This window comes from Phyllobates terribilis, unplaced genomic scaffold, assembly GCF_046119375.1.
Source record: "Phyllobates terribilis strain yellow unplaced genomic scaffold, ASM4611937v1 Scaffold_8__6_contigs__length_399053987, whole genome shotgun sequence".
NCBI classification, from domain to species: domain Eukaryota; kingdom Metazoa; phylum Chordata; class Amphibia; order Anura; family Dendrobatidae; genus Phyllobates; species Phyllobates terribilis.
This window is the reverse complement of record NW_027362768.1, coordinates 56,342,296-56,363,036: the sequence shown is the minus strand read 5'-3', so window position 1 is coordinate 56,363,036 and position 20,741 is coordinate 56,342,296. Positions and strand designations below refer to the sequence as shown.

Sequence of the window (20,741 nt, the reverse complement as noted above, 5' to 3'; positions counted from 1 at the left end):
GCAGTGTGTCAGTCAAGCTATTCACACTAGGTGTCTGTGAAGAATAGTATTAGTAAATTACAGGCCTGCTAATTAAAACCATGGTTCTCTGTCAGACAAATAACCTATAACAGTGTTTCTGCCTTCCATTTCGTTGCAGTATGTTGGTCAAGCTATTCACACTAGGTTTCTGTGTAGAATAATATAAGCAAATTACAGGCCTGCTATTTAAAACCGTGGTTCTCTGTCACACATGTCACCTATAACAGTGTTCCAAAATCAGCCATTTCTTCCATTTTCATTTTGTTGCAGTGTGTCGGTCCAGCTATTCACACTAGGTGTCTGTGAAGAATAGTATTAGTAAATTACAGGCCTGCAATTTAAAACCATGGTTCTCTGTCAGACAGATCACCTATAACAGTGTTCCAAAATCAGCCATTTCTTCCACTTTTATTTTGTTGCAGTGTGTCGGTCAAGCTATTCACACTAGGTCTCTGTGCAGAATATTATTAGTAAATTACAGACCTGCTATTTAAAACCATGGTTCTCTGTCAGACGTATCACATATAACGAGGGTGGCACGGTGGAGCAGTGGTTAGCACTGCAGCCTTGCAGCGCTGGGGTCCTTGGTTCAAATCCCACCAAGGACAACATCTGCAAGGAGTTTGTATGTTCTCCCCGTGTTTGTGTGGGTTTCCTCCGGGTTCTCCAGTTTCCTCCCACACTCCAAAGACATACTGATAGGGAATCTAGATTGTGAGCCCCGATGGGGACAGCGACGATAATGTATGTAAAGCGCTGCGGAATATGTTAGCGCTATATAAAAATAAAGATTATTATTATTATAACTGCGTTCCAAATTCAGCCATTTCTTGTGAACGTGGAAAATATTGTCCTCCGTTTAAAATGGGCAAGGTGCGTGGCAAGGAACAGGGAAGTGGACTTAATAGTGATGGTGCATGCCGAGGCCCAGGACATGGCCGTGGGCAAGCTGAAATTGTGCCACAACAAACACCCACATCTTGTCGCTCGACCTTTCTGTACACCACTATTGAACCCAGAGCAGTGTCAAAAGGTTGTTGGTTGGATAGCAGATAATGCTTCCAGTCACTTTTCCACAACCACTACCACCCTGTCTTCCACACTGTCATGTCTCCGCAGCCATGAGTCTGGACCGCATATTCCTCACCCTGATCTTCCTTTCTCTCACCATGCCGAGTGCCCGGAGACAACTGATCCCACACTTGGACACTCAGAGGAGCTGTTCACTTTTCCATTTGTAGATTCGGGCCTCTTGCCAGGCCAATTTCAAGCAAGTCAAGAGGAGAATGCGTGTAGCGATGCCCAGATATTTGAGCAGACATGGTCACACAAAGGCAACGCTGGGAAAGTGCAATTACTGTCGCAAGAGGTGGATGATGATGATGAGACACAATTGCCAGAAAGTCAGGAGAAGGACATGGTGCGGAAGTGGAAGACGAGGTGGTGGATGATATAGTAACTGACCCAACCTGGCAGAGGGACATACAGAGCAAGGACAGCAGCGCACAGGGGGAGGGAGTCATAGAACCACAACAGGCAGGAAGAAGCAGTGTGGTGGCCACAGACACAAGGCGGGAAAGCATTCCTCGTAATGCCAAAACGACGGAAGTTGCCAGTACAACTTTTAGGTCTTCCCGAGTCTGGTTGTTTTTTAAAGACTCTGCAGATAACCCCAAAAAGGCCATTTGCATCAGCAGGGGTAGCAAAGCTAGCAGCCTGACCACCACCAGCATGATCAGGCACATGGCAGCAAAGCACCCGACTAAGTGAACAGAACCCCAGGGCCAGTAACAGTGTCTGCGGGTGACACCACAGCCTCTTCCGCTGTTGTGTGTGCACGCCAATCACCTGTCCATGGCACATGAAAGGACACCTCCCGCCCTGCACCTGTCATTGCACACTCTCAACTAGCACCATCAGCAAGCACGTCCACGTCCTTGTCCCAGCGCAGTGTTCAGTTGTTCCTACCCCAGTCCTAGGAACGCAAGCGCAAATATGCAGCCAACGCCCCACAGGTCACACTACTAAATTCACACATTTCATGACTGCTTGCGCTCAAAATGTTGCCTTTTAGGCTCATGGAGATGGAAGCTTTCCGCTACCTGATGGCAGCGGCCGTCCCTCGGTAAATGGTCCCCTGCCGCCACTATTTCTCCTGGTGTGCCGTCCCCGCATTACACGAGCACATGTCCCACAACATTAGCACTGCCCTCAACAATGCAGTTACTGGGAAAGTCCACCTAACCACGGACACATGGATAAGTGCTTGTGGACAGGGACGGTACATCTCGCTGACGGAACACTGGGTCAAGATAGTGGAAGCCGGGACCCAGTTGGTCCTTGGGACGGAATACGTCCTCCCAACTCCAAAGATTGCGAGCTCTGGGTCAATTAGGGTTGCCCCCCACATTCTACAGCTCCGAAATGACCACATCAGTCACAAGCTGGAAGCACTGCAGCACTGCCTCGGCCTACCGGCAACAGGCTGTGCTGAAGCTAATATGCTTAGGTGACAAACCGCACAACTCTGAAGAGTTGTGGACAGCTCTGAAAGGGCCGACAGATCTGTAGCCAACACCGCTGACCCTACAGCCAGGCATGGTCATGTGTGACAATGGCTGGAACCTGGTGGCAGCTCTGAGGCAAGGCGAGCTCACACATGTACCATGCCTGGCCCATGTGCTTAACCTCGAGGTTCAGCAGCTTCTCAAAACCTACCCGGAACTGCTTGTCAAAGTACACCGCCTGTGTGACCATTTTAGGAAGTCAGCTACAGCTTGCCCTTGCCTTGCTTCAGCAGCGTTTGCAGCTTTCAGCTCACCGACTGATCTGCAATGTCCCCACGCGTTGGAACTCTACATTGCAGATGTTGGGAAAGATTTGTGAGCAGAAGAGGGCAGTTGTTAACTACCAGCATCAACACGGCCATCAGTATTCAGGTCAGACTCCACACATAAGACCTCAGGAGTGGACATGGATGTCAGGCATATGTACTAGCCTCCAAAACTTTGAGGACTCCACCAAGATGATGAGCGGCGATAACGCCATAATTAGGGTAACGATCCCGCTTCTCTGTCTTCTGAAATGCTCTCTGCTCGCAATTAAAGGGGATGCATTCCAGACAGAGCACGATGAGATGGAGCAAAGAACCATACAGGGTGATTCCACACAGCCCAGCCTCATCTTATCCGAACGTGGATTGGGTCTCAATGAGGAAGAGGAAGAAGAAGAACAGGAGCTAGTTTCCTGCACTATAGACAGTACAGTACTACCTGCACAACTGTCATACCGTATGTTCAGCGTGGATGGGAGGAGGAGGCGGAGGAGGAGGGCATGGTCAGTCGTCCTCTTTGTGAGGACACAGAAGTTTTGGCTGTTAGCAGTCTGGCACACATGGCTGAGTTTATGTTACACTGCTTTTCCTGTGACCCTTGTTTTGTCCAAATTTTGGGTGACAGTCATTACTGGTTGGTGACACTTCTAGACCCACACTACAAGGAGAACTTTCAGTCTCTTATTCCCTTGCAGGACAGGCCTAATAAATTGGGGCAATACAAAAAGGCCCTTGTTGCTCAATTATTGAAAAAATTCCCATCTGAAAAATGCTGGCAGCAGAGCTCACAGTTAGTTGGACAACCAAGGAGTACAGGCGAGAGCGACACAAATGCTATCCAGCAGAGGCAGGGGAACACTGTCAAAGTTCTGGGACAGTTTCCTCAGACCTTCCCATCGCAAATGCCCCGAGGCACGGGGTACTCTCCCAAGGAAGGAAACGTTTCGGAAGATGGTGAGGGAGTACCTTGTCGACCGTACCAATGTCCTCCGTGATTCCTCTGTGCCTTATAATTAATGGGTATACAAGCTGGACACATGGCATGAACTGTCTCTGTACGCCTTGGAGGTCCTAACCTGCCCTGCCGCTAGCGTTTTGTCAGAGCGTTTTTTTGTTAAGCCGATGGAATTATAATCGATAGGCGCATCCACCTATCACTGAAAATGTTGACAGACTGACTCTTATAAAAATGAACAAGGGCTGGATTGGGCCAAACTTCTCAACACCACCGAATGATAGCAGTGTAACAAACTTAAATACAATGGGGTTTTTTTGGGAGGTCTAACTCTATTCCCTTGCACCTTTGTCTTCACACCCAGACATGGGTATACGCTTCCTGATTTTGTCTATTTGTTCTTGTCCTCCTCTTTCTCCTCAACCTCCACATCCTAATCCATGTCACCATCATATCTACCATGTCACCATATCAACGTCTCTTGCAAGGAGCATTGGAGTGCCTCCAAATTTTTGGCAGCAGTTGCATTCACTGCATTGGTAAACAGTATGGGAGACCCACTTCCTAATAATGGGAACATTGTTTTCAGGAGGCCCTCCGACCTCTACGTCTCTTGAAAAGGTCAGAGATATCTACCATAACACCATATCTACGTCTCTTGCAAGGGGCATTGGAGTGCCTCCAAATTTTTGGCAGCCGTTGTATTCACTTCATAGGTAAACAATATGGGAGATCCACTCCTTATTAAAGGGAACATGTCATACTCGTTACTGTAGCCCAGCTCCATGTGTCTTTAAATTGTTAGTGGAGTGTTCCCTAAATTTTGGCAACCGTTGAACTCACTGCATACCCTATAACTGGATAGCAGACCCTCTCCTTTCTAATGGCAACATGTCATTACTGTGGCCTAGCTCTATTTGTGTTTAAATTGTTAGTGGGGTTTTTCCCAAATTTTGGCAGTCCTTGCAGTCACAGCATGGGCATTACCACTATAGGAGACCCACTCCTTTATAATGGGAACATATTTTTTACTGAGACCCTCCTCTATGTCTCTTCAAAGGGGTATTGGGTTGCGTCCAAATTTTTGGCAGCCCTTGCAGTCACTGCATACGCAATAACAGTATAAGAGACCCACTCTTTAATAATAGGAACAACAAAGCATAGCCGACTGCTGGCCCTTTAAGAATAATAAGGATGTAAAAATAGTGTTTGTGACTTTCAAAATCCCTCCTTCATAAATGAAACAGGATGTGTCTGATGATGTTCCACACACCACATAGCCAGATAAGGTTGTAAAATGTTAAAATGACATTTCCCGGTGAATGCATTTGTCACGGTTGAAAGCAATGCAAAAGCAATGCTGGAAATGCAATGGTTGAAATGCAATGGTTGAAAGCAAAGCAAAAAAAGCATCAAAAACGGTACATGTGAACATAGCCCAAGGTGTGGAGGAGCATTTTTGTTTTTGGTTGCTTATTTTGGCTTATATACAAGTTATTACCCAGGAAAAGATGTTCCTTAACAGATTTCCCAGGAAAATCCATTTTGGTTTTGCTTTGTATGCTTTGTTGTGAGTCCGTAAAAGTGGCGTAATACCTCTGACAACATTGTTGACAGCATTGACCTGGGAGTCAGAAATGCATCCAGGGGTCTTCCCCATGCTGTTCCCATGTCATTTGAGCACTGTTCCCATTGATTTGGGCAATTTTTAGGCCCTCTGCAGACCGCCGGGGGGGCTGCTGGAAAAATGCTCGAGTTTCCCATAGACTTACTTTGGGCTTGTTACTCGGACCGAGCACTCGAGCATTCCAATTTGCTCGACCCGAGCAATGCATACCCGAGCATTTTAGTGCTCGCTCATCACTAGTGCTTACCAAAGTTGTGGACAGCATCTACAAACCAGCTTTGTAACAATAAACTAGAAAGGTTCATTGAATATTAGAACCTTTAAGATACATTCTACTGGTAAGAGTTGATATTTCAAATGTTGGGAAGATTCAAAGGTCATGGATTAAACCTGGGTAATTGGAGGAATGGAAGAGAGAATTTTTTTTGTATTGTTTCTTTTTTTAGGGTGGCTGGGTGGGGATGCGAAGGTTGCAATTGTACATGGATATGTACAGTATATTTATGTTTTGGAGGTTAAATTGTAGTTTTGAATTATACCATTATTTTTACAGTATAATGCATTGAAAAACTGGAAATAAAATTCCAAGTGGGGGGAGTTGGCAAAAACAACCATTCCACCACAGTTTTGGGGTTTTGTTTTTAAGGCGTTCACTTTCTGGTAAAAATGAGTTGGCAGCTTTCTTCTACAGGTCAGTATGATTTGGTTGGTTCCAAATTAATATATATTCTTTAATTTTTACTGCATAAAAAAAATTGGTCAACAGAGTTATAAGAGGACCTGTTTTTGGTAGGACAAACTGTAGTTTTTATCGTTATCATTTTGGAATCCACATGACTTTCTGATCTTTTTTTATTCCATTTTGTTTTTCAGAGGTAAAATGACAATGATTGACAGCGGCATCTAAGAAATTGATCTGTAACAATGAGAGCCAGCTCCAATCACAGTAGTTACTTTCAGATGTCGGCTGTATAAAACCTGCTCCATACATGAATTGCTCACATCCGCAAGGGGTTAAATAAAAATGTAAACTGCTTGATTATTGTCTAACTTTGGTGGAGAATTGGGAAGCCAGTCCTGCTGAAATAGATGAGATCAAATATCTGTGTGAGCCCTTATAATACGCTTTCTAATGTGCATTCAGAGCACCTGCAGATACAGTAGCAGAGACTTACTATGGGTATCAGTGTAGGCTTGATCCATGTTAACCAGACGTCTTCAATCACATACCTTCTGTCTGCTGAGCCGAGCCATCTTTGTGACCAGTGTAGCATGCACCCAGCTTTTCAAACATGTGATAACTCTTACCTCTCCTGCGTGTATTTACTTGGTTTGTCACCCAGCTTTTCAAACTCTGTGATAACTCTTACCTCTCCTACATGTATTTACTCTATGTTTTTTAAACTGACCACAGCACTACCCCCCTCACCACTTTTCTTTATGACCACCCTGTTTACTCTGCCTGTGATATGTCCTGGCTCAATTCTAATTATCTGAGAAAGGTGAGAACAGGCCCTTCACCTCTGTTTCACATGTGAATGCATTTGTTAGCAATTATATTGTGAGCAGTGTAGTCTGCTGATCATCACCTAAGTGCAACACATAAGTGTACTGCAATGAATTAGACCAAAATTGAACCAGAAGGAAACTGAAGGTTACTGGATACATAAGCACAGTAAACAATGTTTCTGTTTGTGTCCACTCTCACCCAGATAGTCCTACACTTCTTACTAATCCTTAATCCCTACACCTAGTAATGTACTGGTCATCTCTCCCTCCATCCTCCCCATCCATCTCACCTCCTTCTCAAAACTGTTCCTCAACATAAAATCCTCTGTCTCCACACACAGACAGCCTCCTCATGCCCTCTCCTACTCCCACCTACGAACACTTTCTCTGCACCTCGTCACTGCCGGCAAAATCTCTCCAAATCCTGGTCCTCCTCACCACATCCCACAGTCATTTCTATCTCCCATCCATGATTTATCACAAGTTTACGCAACCGTTATAACCTTATACCCATTCGCCCAGCCTCCACTTCCCCAGTCCCTTATACAGGAGCTCTATGGAACGATCGCTCTGTATGCAAAAAACCTTCATACATTCATGAACTTTTCATCACTAACAAACTTTCCTTCCTTGGCATCACTGAAACCTGACTCACCCCCTCTGACACAGTCTCTCCAACTGCATTTTCTTATGGCGGATTTCACCTTTCTTACACACCCCGCCCCAGCAGCAAGCATGGTGGAGGACTTGGTTTTCTCCCGTCAGATAACTGCTCTTTCACAAAATTCCACTGCCAACCTCTGTTATTCTTCCTTATTTTGAGGTGCACTTTGTGCGCACCTACTCCCCCTACAACCTCAAACTGGCTGTCATTTACCGCCAGCCATGACCTTCTTCAACCACGTCACCACCTGGCTACTTCATTTTCTTTCCACTGACATTTTCACTATCATCGTGACTTCAACATCCCCATTGACACTTCCAACTTAGCTGTCTCTAAGCTTCTATCTCTCACTTCCTTCTATGGCCTGGCTCAATGGTCTTCCGCAGCCACTCACAAAGAGGGCCACACAGTGAACCTCATCTTCACCAGCCACTGTTCCCTATCTAACCTCTCTAACTCACTTCTCCCTCTGTCTGACTACAACCTACTTACATTCTCTTCCCCCTCCTCTCCAGGTGCACAATCCCCACTCCACAGACTTGCATACCCTTGAAGAAATCTCAAACACCTCGACCTACACTCACTCTCTGAATCCCTTATCCCTCTTACAGACATAAGTTCCTTACACAATGCAGGTGCTGCTGCCACTTTATAGAACACCACAACAGCTGCAGCTCTCAAATCAGTCTCCCCCTCACACATATCAAAGCTTGCACAATCAACAGGCAACTCTGGCACATCAGCCTGACCAAAGAACTGAGCCAGGCTCCCAGGATTGCTGAGCGGAGATAGAAAATATCCTATTCCAATGAGCACTTCATCACATTCAAACAGTCCCTCACTACTTTTAAGCTCACACTCACTGCAGCAAAACAAACCTACTTCTCATCTCTCATATTCTCCCTGTCTCACAACAGCTGTTCAACACTTTCAATTCTCTCCTCCATCCCCCAGCGCCCACTCCCTCTCCTCTCATCTCAGTTGGAGATTTTGCCTCATTCTTCAAGCAAAAGATTGATAAATATCAGACAAAGCTTTTGCCTAAAGTCCCCACAGCTCCTCCTCACAACTATTCAGCCCTCCTCCTCCAAAACCAGCTTCTCCGCCATTATGGAAGATAAACTTTCCTATCTACTCTTCAGAACACATCTCACCACCTGTGCACTTGACCCTATCCCATCCCACCTTATCCCAAACCTCACCACAGTAATCATTCCAACCCTAACCCATTTCGTCAACCTGTCACTAACAACTGGTGTCTTCCCCTCATGATTCAAACATGCTTCAATCACACCCATCCTCAAATGCCCTCCCTTGACCCATCCTCTCTGTTTAGCTATCACCCCATATCACTTCTCCCCTATGACTCAAAACTACTGGAACAAAACATCCATTTTGAAATATCCTCCCACCTCTCCTCCCACTCCCTCTTTCACCACTTACAATCTGGCTTCTGACTGCATCATTCCACTGAAACTGCCCTGATTAAAGTCACCAATGACCTACTAACTACCAAATCCAAGTGACACTACTCTGTCATCCTACTCCTGGACCTGTCCTCTGCCTTCAACACTGTGGACCATTCCCTCTTAATAGAGATTCTCTCATCTCTTGGCATCACAGACTTGGCCCTATCTTGCATATCTTCAAACCTAACAGACCTGACATTCAGAGTCTCCCACTCACACACCACCTCCTTATCTCGCCCTCTGTCGGTGTCCCCCAAGGTTCAGTTCTAGGACCCCTGCTCTGCACATTCCTTAAGCAAGACTCTGCAAAAACACTAGTGCATGTCCTCATCATCTCCCTCCTTGACTACTGCAACCTCCAGCATTGTGGCCTCCTCTCAAACACTCTTGCACACGTCTAATCTATCCTAAACTCCGCTGCCTGACTAATCCACCTATCCCCCGCTATTCCCCAGACTCTCCTCTCTGGCAATCCCCTCACTGGCTACCCATTACCAAGAGAGTCCAGTTCAAAACCCTAACCACTGCATACAAAGCAATCCATAACCTGTCTCCTCCATTCATCTGTGACCTAGTCTTCCAATACTTACTGCACGCAAACTCCGATTCTCACAAAATCTACTTTTCTACTCCCCTCTTATCTCCTCTTCCCACAATCGCATACAAGATTTCTTCCGTGCATCCTCCCCACTCTGGAACTCTCTTCCCCAACATATCAGGCTCTCGCCTACCGTGGAAACCTTCAAAAGGAACTTGAAGACCCACCTCTTCCAACAAGCCTACAACCTGCAGTAACCCTCATTCCACCATACCTTTGCATGACCAGCTCTGCCCTCACGTACTGTATCCTCACCCATCCCTTGTAGACTGTGAGCCCTCATGGGCAGGGTCCTCTTTCCTCCTGTACCAGTCGTTGACTTGTATTGTTCAAGATTATTGTACTTATTTATTATATATACCCTTTTTTCACATGTAAAGCACCTTGGAATAAATGGCGCTATAATAATAAATAATAATAATGGGCTTATTACATTCAATAGGTGCCTTTTTTAGCCTGGTTCGTTTGCAAACAATGTGGTCCATATTTGTTTTTTGTTCCATATCAAAGCTTAAATATAATGGACAGATCTCTTTCATTCTCAAAATATACATACCCAAAACCAAAAGTTCAGCTTTCCTCTGGCTAGATCCTGCTGCATTAGTTGCTAAGCAAACGTAATGACCTGAGTCTTTGATATCAGTTAATGGAAAGTATAATGAACCAGATCCTAAAATAAAATACCTATAACAAAGAAAAAAGCATGATATTTAATAAATCTTTAACATATAATATTAACTGTGCCTACAGCTCCTATGAAAAATAATCAAAATTTGACATCCATGATGCTGTGATCAGTGCTACAAAAATATCCGGCCACAAATAGATCTGTTATTATTTTATTGATTGTGTGGAGATGAGAATTCATCCTTATGCTAAGCTTTTGTCCTGTTTCCATACATATAGACCCCCAATCAGACATTTTGGTAGTTTATAGCTCCTATGAAGACTTATAGTCCTGCTCATCATTATTGGCAACCGTGAAGTTTTCGTACATAATGTGGAATATCTCTTGAAAAAAATGAATCAAGTGAAACTGTTTTTTGTATAGAACACTCGTGTTAAATACAAAAGAGCAAATGATGAACAATAATTTGCTGTGGGGTTGCTTTGCTGCGTCTGGTACTTGAGGCCTTGACTGTATTACAGGAATAATGACATCGGAGAATTATCAAGAGATTTTAGAGCGTAATGTCCTACCCAGTGGTTTGTCTCGGAGATCATGGGTCCTCCAGCAAGACAGTGACCCAAAGCACACATCCAAAAGTACACAGGAATGGTTGAAAAATAAAAAATGGACTGTTTTAAAATGGCCAGCAATGAGTCCTGACCTCCATCCAATTGAAAATCTTTGGGGTGAGCTGAAATCTGTCATTGGAATAAAGAACCCTGCAAACATTCAAGATTCAACATTCCTGCAAAGTAAGAGTGGGAGAAAATTCCAGCTGATATGTGCAAGAAGCTTATAGATGGCTACAAGAAATATTTGGAGGCTGTCATCAATACCAAAGAGTGTGCAACCAAGTATGAATTAAGGCTGTCTTTATTGCTGCACATGCTGTTTATTCTGTTTCTTCTTTGAAATTCCAAAACGGAAGTTGAGAAACAATGTTTTATTGTTGTATTACTTTGGACCACTTATTAAAAAATCCTGAGGATATAACTTTGGTACATTTCCATTTATTTTTGAAGATATTGTACAGTCTATGAAAAAAATTAAGGGGTGCCAATAATGGTGATCAGCACTGTATGTGTCTCCATAGTAAAAGAATGCAAACAAGCCCTGTGCAGTCTGATTCTACAGTCATGCTCTCATCCACCTTTCTCCTACTTCTTAATAACATTTTGGTAAGTAATAAAAAGTTGGAGATAGGTGGGAAGGACTGATCCTGTAAGATTACGGCACAGGACTTGTTTGTCATCTGTTAAAATACATCTAGAACAGATAGAAGCTGTGGGCACAATACAGAAACATCTTAATTAAGATCACTGCAAAGTTACTTTATTTTTATTTTAATTGTATTTGACAAATATTTTTTTTTACAAAAGGTAGGATGTACTTAGCCTTCACATGTGTTGTGTTATAGGGACACATATCTAGATATATGCCTTAGGGAAGCCCAAAAACATGCAGACAGCACTCCAGAAAAATTAAGATGCAAAAACAAGTGGTACATGAGAGTACACGTGAGAGTACGTGAGTTGTCTGGGTTACAATTGATGGGTGTGCACCATTAGTTACGTTGGACATATGCTGCTTTTTCCTCTTTTTTTTACATATATGTCCCTTTTACTGTGTCTGTTCTGATGGACTCAAGCTGTTCTTGTAATATCCATCTGAATAGCAGCCATATAATACTATAATTCCCCTACAGTGAGCAGGGTGATTTTCTGAACCCCCCACTTTTGAGTCCATACTACAGTACCTTTCCGCTAACCTACACCCTTTTTCCCCTGAAACCATACTCCCTTATCGGACAAGGCTGTGAAGAGAAAATATCTGGTGCAAGTCATGAGAGACAGGGGTTTTTTTGAACATTCTTCAAAAATTCTGGTGCATTTAGCATAATAAATCTTCTTCAATGTAGTAATTGGACAAGCTTTATAACTAAAAAATTCTACAGGATTTTCAATAATTATTGTTTTTACAGTGATGTTTTTAAAATGTGCTTCCCTTTAATCAAAGTAGTATCAAATTCACATTTTTCATATTTTAAAGATTGGATTCTTATATTTAATGTCCTACCTTTCACTGTTTCCATGTAGAATGGCACCATCTTTCCTCCATGATATTCGAGGTGAAGGGATGCCTGTAACGATGCAATCCAAAGTAGCAGGTTTATTTGTGAAAGTTGTTACTAGTTTGGGCCCATCTTTTATTGAAGGAGGAACTGTTGGTAGAAAAAGGATTAATATACAGAAAAAAACTTATGTAAACATTTACCTTAGTTTAACAGCTGTGGTATGGATATAATATGAATATTTAAGCCTTTCGCGACAGAGCCTATTTTCCCCTTCGTGACCAGGCCAATTTTTGGAGTTCTGACCACTGTCACTTTATGTGGTAATAACTTTGGAACGCTTCAATGGATCTCAAGAAGTTTATTAACCCTTCAGGTTCTTCACAGGAATTAATGTAATGTGGAAGAAAAAATTAACATTTAATTTTTGTTCACAAAAATGTTACTTTAGCCCCAAATTTTTAATTTTCACAAGGGTAACAGGCGAAAATTCACATTAAAATTTGTTGAGCGATTTCTCCTGAGTACGCCAATACCCCATATGTGGTGGAAAACTACTGTTGGGCCGCACGGCAGGACTCAGAAGGGAAGGAGCACCATTTGAGTTTTGGAATGAAAAATTGGCTGGAATCGATAGCAGATGCCATGACGCGTTTGGAGAGCCCCTGATGTGCCTAAACAGTGGAAATCTCCCACAGGTGACCCCATTTTGGAAATGAGACTCCTCAAAGAATTTATCTACATGTGTGGTGAGCACCTTTCACCCTCAGGGGCTTCACAGAATTTTATAATGTTGAGCCGTGAAAATTAAAAAACACATTTTTCCCACAAAAATGAAAATGTTCTTTTAGCCCCAATTTTTTTATTTTCACAAGGGTAGCAAAAAAAAAAATGGACCTAAAAATTTGTTGTGCAATTTCTTATGAGTATGCCTATACCCTACATGTGGTATAAAACTACAGTTTAGGTGCACATCAGAGCTCGGAAGGGAAGGAGCTCTATTTTGGCTGGAATAGGTTGAGGATACCATGTCATATTTGATGAGCCCCTGACATGCCAAAACAGCAAAACAAGTAACCTTATTTTGTAAACTATACCTCTCATGGAATTCATCTAGGGGAGTAGTGAATATTTATAATTCTCAGGTGATTCACAAACTTGTATAACATTGGGCAGAGTAAATTAAATATTACTATTTTTTCCACTAAAATGTTGCTTTGATCCCAAGTTTGCAATTTTCAAAAGGGATAACAGGAGAAAATGAACAGTACAATTTGTTACACAATTTATCCTGAGTACATCAATGCCCAATAAGTGGTTGAAAACTACTTTTGAAGCACAGTGCATAGCTCAGAAGGGAAGGAGCACTATATTACAGTGCAGATTTTGCTGTTATGGTTTGAGAGTGTCATGTCACATTAGCGGAGCCCCTGAGGTCCCAGAACAGCAGAACCCCCCCATAAGTGATCCCATTTTACAAACTATACCTCTCAATGAATTCATCTAGGGGTGCAGTGATCATATTGACACCACATGTGTCATAGAATTTTATACCATTGGGCGGTGTAGGAAAAATAATTACATTTTTACTACAAAAAATTGTTTTAGTTCCAGATTTTACATTTTCATACGGGGAAATGGATAAAAATGGTGCCAAAATGTGTCACATAATTTCTGCTGAATGTGGCAATACCCCATATGTGACATTACAGTACTGCTTAGCCACACAGGAAGACTCGGGAGTGCTGTTTGACTCTTGGAGAACAAATTATTGTAGATTATTCTGCAAACTATATATACAGAGCCCCTAAGTGGCAGAACAACAGAATCCCCCCTCAGGAGATTACACCCCTCTGGGAATTTATCTACAGGTGTAGTTACTATTTTGACTACATGGGTGTTTTCCAGAAGCAAGCAGCAGTGGATATTACTGAGTGAAAATTACAAACTGCTGTTGTAGTGATCAGTATGTTGCAGTGCCCAGTACGTTGTAGTGCCCAGCTCATGCTTCTGGAGACACACACCTGTAAATTACGTGACCTCTCATTGCTACAGAAATGCCCAACATGGGGACTCTAAATTTGGTTTAGGCACATTGGTGCTCAGAAGGGAGGGGGGAATTTGGATTTGGGAGTCCAGAATTCGCTGGATTTCTTTTGAGGGGCGAGGAGCCATAGTGCTTTTCCAGAGCCTTTGTATTACCAGTAACGTGGAAGCCCCCTATATTTCCATTAACAGATGACAGACCTGAGTGGGGGCTTTTTTTGTGGACTGAGTTGAAGATTTTATTGAGAACATTTTACATAACGTTTGGGATCACATTTATTCTGCACTCTACGTTGAGGACATATATTGGGGTTTCCATCTAAATCTCAGAGTGACGTGATTCAGATTAAACCTCCAAGGGATCCACTCACTATAATGAGGCAGCACAGTTACTCTGGACTCTGTCTGGCCTCTGTTCAGTGGTGTCCTTTTTTTTCAGAGGTGCACAAAACTGTGGAGGACCGCACTTTTATATGCGCCTAAAAAGATGGACACCGACAGATTACACGTCAGATGGCGTCCACAGTGCCTCCATCTGCCTCATTATAGGGAATCTTCCGCCGGGGGTTCCGTCTGAATCATGTATTTCAGAGATTTACACGGAAACCCCGGTGCAAGTGCTCAGCACAGTGCGCAGGATAAATGTGCGCCTTACTGCGATCTTTGGGAGGCAGAATGAACAAAGCAACAGCAGGTGAAGATTTGGTTTCATTTACTTTTTACGCCGTTCCTCGTGCGGTATAAGTGATTAGATGACTATTCTTCGGGTCGGTGCGATTATAGCAATACTAGATTTATAGCGTATTTTTATGTTTGGCTGCTGTCACACACTAAAAGACTCTTTTTTTTCACTAAAACTAGTTTTTGCATCGCCATATTTTGAGAGGTATAATTTTTTCATATTTCGGCCAACAGAGTCATGTGAGAACTTGTTTTTTGCGGGATGCATTGGCGTTTTTATTGATACCATTCTCAGGCGCATGAAATTTTTTGATCGCTTTCTATTCAGATTTTTGGGAGGCAGAATGAGCACAAACCAGCAATTCACGATTTGTTTTTTGAGGTTTTTTTAATGTCATTTCGCATATGGTAAAATTGATAATGCAGCTTTATTCTTCAGATCAGTACGATTACAGTGGTACCACATTTATATCTTTTTATATGTTTTGGCGCTTTTACACAATAAAAACTATTTTATAGAAAAAATATTTTTTTGCATCGCTTTATACTGAGAGCTATAATTTTTTTATTTTTCCACTGATGGAGCTGTATGGCAGCTTGATTTTGGCGGAACAAGATGACGTTTTCAGAGATACCATTTTTATTTCCGTTTGACATTTTGATCGCGTTTTATTCCACTTTATGTTCGGCGGTATGATGAAAAAGCATCATTTTTTGCGCCTTTTTTTTTTAATGGTGTCCACAGAAGAGGCTGCCATGACAATGCTCGGATCCCCCTTGATGTGATCACATCTCACCACGAGGGCGTTGGAGAGGTAAGTGAAGCTGTCCTCTCCCTCTCTTCTAAATGCTGCGGTCATGGCATGTAGAAGGTTGCAAATGGTTAACATCATGGGGACCTGACCCAATCAGGTCCCGAAGATGTCATCTGTCAGAGCTACCAGAATCGCAGTGCTTACAGGACCCTGGGGATCCTGAGCACTAGGAGACCTCTGACCGTTGATAAACATCGGCGCTGCACAAAGCCCAGCAAGCGCCATTGTTTATCTACAGTGGGCGGTTGGGAAGTGGTTAAAGGGGTTGTCCGGGCATATAGCATTGATGACCTATCTGCAAGTTAACTCATAAAGTACAGATTAGTAGCAGGTCACCATGCAGCGCTGCCACAGATCAGTTGTTATACTTATATATTAGTAAGTGCTGCAAAAATTATGTCTCCATCACATCTGTAAAAGTAAAGATACACTGGCCAACCCTTTTAGGGATGTAGTTGGTCCATACTGAGCTACAGTTTACTAAAGCAATATTATATAATTCACTGTGGTGCTTAGAAAAGTTGTTATTGGCCAAGTAAAAGGGAACATACACTTGATGTTAACCCGTTGCCAATGTGTGACGTACATATACAGTCATGGTCGAAAGTGTTGGCACCCTTGAAATTGTTCCAGAAAATTAAGTATTTTTCGCAGGAAATTATTCAATTTTACATGTTTTGCTATACATATGTTTATTTCCTTTGCACGTATTGGAAGAACACGAAAATAATGAAAAAAAAGGCAAATTAGACATAATTTCACACAAAACCCCAAAAATGGGCCAGACAAAATTGTTGGCACCCTCAACTTAATATTTGGTTACACATCCTTTGGAGTAAACAACAATCAACTGCTTCCTATAACCATCAACAAGCTTCATACACTTCTCAACTGGAATTTTGGACCAGTCTTCTTTTGCAAACTGCTTCAGGTCTCTCATATTTGAAGGCGCCTTCTCCCAACAGCAATTTTAAGATCTCTCCACAGGTGTTCAATGGGATTTAGATCCAGACTCTTGCTGTCCACTTCAGAACTCTCCAGCGCTTTGTTTCCATCCATTTCTGGGTGATTCTTGAAGTAACTTTGGACTTATTTTCCTACTGGAAGACTCATGGCCTAGGAAGCAAACCTACCTTTCTGACACTGGGCACTAAATTGCGACCAAAATCCTTTGGTAATCTTCAGATTTCATGATGCCTTGCACACAGTCAAGGTACCCAGTGCCAGAGGCAGCAACACAACCCCAAAACATCTTTGAACCTCCACCATATTTGACTGTAGGTACTGTGTTCTCTTCTTTGTAGGCTTTATTATGTTTTCAGTAAACAGTAGAATGATGTGTTTTACCAAACATCTCTATCTTGGTCTCATATGTCCATCTGTCCACAAGGCACTTTACCAGAAGGATTTTGATTTACTCACGTACATTTTGACAAACTACAGTCTTGCTTTTTTATGTCTCTGTGTCAGCAGTGGGGTCCTCCTGGGTCTCCTGTCATAGTATTTCATTTCAATCAAATATCAACGGATATTTCACACTGACATTAATGTACCATGAGCCTGCAGGACAGCTTGAATTTATTTGGAACTTGATTGGGGCTGCTTATCCACCATCCAGACTGTCCTGCATTGCAACCTTTCATCAATTTTTCTTTGCTGTCCATATCCAGGGAGACTAGCTACAGTGCCATGGGTTGCAAACGTCTTGATTATGTTGCACACTGTGAATAAAGGAACATCAAGACCTAAGGAGATGGACTTGTAACTGTTAGAACCCTCCTGTTAGTTTTTTCTATCTTGTGTTTTGCGGTCACGTGACCATCAGCCTATATATTCCAGCTCCGCCCTTCTGGCTTTGCTGGACTTCAGTGTTATTTGACTGCTTTGCTAGCCTGGTGCTTTGGTGCCTATCTCTGTCAGTTTGCTTGGTCCTCTTGGGCCTCTAGTACTTTTTGTCAGTTTGTCTTTTGTGTTCTACAACAATTTCTGTTTAGGAGGTTTCCCATTTTTGTCCCAGTCCTTAGTTCTTTTAGGGACCCCTCCCTTAATTCTATAGGTCTTCGTTCAGACTAGCCAAGGACGAAGGCGGGTCTGTTCACTAGGAACAGGCAGCCCGCTACATCGTAGGGATTCAGCTTAGTCTTACTATAGGGACAGCTTTCTCCTTTCTTTCCTTAGTTCTTGTTGCAGATCATAACAGTAACCTTGAGATTATTGATATTTTTCAGCAATTTTGGTTCTCAAGTCCTGAGACAGCTCTCTTCTCCTCTTTCTGTTCTACATGCTTAGTGTGGCACACACAATTTAAAGAAGGAGTCAACTTCTCCCCTTTTTATTTGGTTTCAAGTGTGATTTTCATATTGCTCACACATGTTACTTGCCACAGGCAAGTTTCAACGAACATTCATGTTTGAAGCAAAGTTGTTTACCCACCTTTTTTGTAAAGATGCCAACAATTTTGTCCAGCCTATTTTTTGGGTTTTGTGTGAATTATGTTCAATTTGCGCTTGTTTCTCCATTTATCTGTGTTGTTACAATACACATAAAGGAAATAAACGTGTATAACAAAACATATAAAAATGGCAATAATTTTTTGGGAGAAAAACTTCATTTTCTGGAACAATTTCAATGGTGCCAACACTTTTGGCCATGACTGTATATCAAATAAAATATGCTCTTTTATTTTTTAATTTTTCCATTTTTGAATGGAGAAAAGGGGGTTATATAACCTTTTATGCAATTTTTATATTCTTAAAATATTTTTTGCTTATTTTTTAGTCCCCTCAGCAACTTGAACTTGTGATTGTTTGATCGCTTAAACTGTATGCTAGAATACAATATTGAAATATAAAGTGAAATTGTTGTCCCCCTACAAAGCTCTCTTCTCCATCAATGGAAAAATAAAAAAGTTAGAGCGCACCAGTCAGCAGGATTGTGCCTGGTAAACTACATACACCGTCAGGTGGGTGACATTACACTGATTAATAAGATACCTTGGTTGACGAAATCCATCCTGTGGTTCTTGTGTAATCTTTACTTTCAGTTTGGAGATAATGATATGCTTGTGCTCTGGGGCGGCCTGTGGGGGGTGCTCTATCTGGTGCTCTGCTTACATATTCATCTCTATGCTTTTATGACAGCTCACTGTGCCTTCACTGACCTGCCTCCTATTTTACATAATGCATCTAGTAGTGCGGGGCTAGGTAAAATAGGAGGCAGGTCAGTGAAGGCACAGTGAGCTGTCATAAGAGCATATAGCTGAAAATGTAAGCAGAGAACCAGATAGAGCGCCCCCCACAGGCTGACCCAGAGCACGAGCATATCATTATCTCCAAACTGAAAGTAAAGATTACACAAGAACCACTGGACAGATTTCATCAACCAAGGTATCATATTAATCAGTGTAATGTCGCCCACCTGACAGTGTATGTAGTTTACTGAGCACAATCCTGCTGACATGTGCGTTTTAAAGTCTCAGATAATGGCATCGCAAAGCAAATGTATTTTTTATTTTTTTTTTTTACAAATTTTAGATTTTTTTTTTATTCAAGTTTACTAACACTGTAATTTTACTGACCCGAAGAATTATGCTGTCATTTTTACTGCACAATGAACATTGAGAAAACAAAATCCAAAAACAATTGTGGAATTGCTTATTTTTATCATTTCACCAAACTTGTTTTTTTTCCCCGTTTTTCAATACATTGAATGGAAAATTTAATGGTATTGTTCAAAATGACCACATGTCCTACAAAAATAAAGCCCCCGTATGGCTATGTCGAAAGAAAAATAAAAAAGTTATGACTCTAAGATGGAGGGGAGAGAGAAACAAAAGATCTGAAAATCAGCCATCACTGGAATGAGCTAATATGACTCTACTATATGACACCCATTGCAGTCCAGAGTGACATGTACAAGAGATTTCATACAAACATAAACAGTGCTGACCAAAAGTATTGGCACCCCTGCAATTCTGTCAGATAATACTCAGTTTCTTCCTGAAAATGATTGCAATCACAAATTCTTTGGTATTATTCTCTTCATTTAATTTGTCTTCAATGAAAAAAACACAAAAAGAATTGTCCTAAAGCCAAATTGGATATAATTCCACACCAAACCTAAAAAAGGGGGTGGACAAAAGTATTGGCACTGTTTGAAAAATCATGTGATGCTTCTCTAATTCGTGTAATTAACAGCACCTGTAACTTACCTGTGGCACCTAACAGGTGTTGGCAATAACTAAATCACACTTGCAGCCAGTTAACATGGATTAAAGTTGACTTAACCTCTGTCCTGTGTCCTTGTGTGTACCACATTGAGCATGGAGAAAAGAAAGAAGACCAAAGAACTGTCTGAGGACTTGAGAAACCAAATTGTGAGGAAGCATGAGCAATCTCAAGGCTACAAGTCCATCTCCAAAGACCTGAATGTTCCTGTGTCTTCCGTGCGCAGTGTCATCAAGAAGTTTAAAGCCCATGGCACTGTGGCTAACCTCCCTAGATGTGGACGGAAAAGAAAAATTGACGAGAGATTTAAACGCAAGATTGTGCGGATGGTGGATAAAGAACCTCGACTAACATCCAAACAAGTTCAAGCTGCCATGCAGTCCGAGGGTACAACAGTGTCAACCCGTACTATCTGTCGGCGTCTGAATGAAAAGGGACTGTATGGTAGGATACCCAGGAAGACCCCACTTCTTACCCCGAGACATAAAAAAGCCAGGCTGGAGTTTGCCAAAACTTACCTGAGAAAGCCTAAAACGTTTTGGAAGAATGTTCTCTG

The 20,741-nt window shown here is 42.2% G+C and overlaps 1 protein-coding gene across 3 annotated transcripts in view; it reads right to left on the bottom strand.

Annotated features, from left to right (window-relative positions):
* Positions 1-20,741, bottom strand: part of HMCN1 (hemicentin 1) — a 924,522-nt gene that overhangs the window by 342,162 nt on the left and 561,619 nt on the right. For all 3 annotated transcript variants that reach the window (XM_073642974.1, XM_073642975.1, XM_073642976.1), the window contains exons 73-74: positions 12,423-12,567; positions 10,233-10,360 (exon numbers count right to left, since the gene is read on the bottom strand). In XM_073642974.1, the coding sequence (XP_073499075.1) occupies positions 10,233-10,360; positions 12,423-12,567 (273 nt within the window). The remainder of the gene's footprint in view (positions 1-10,232; positions 10,361-12,422; positions 12,568-20,741) is intronic.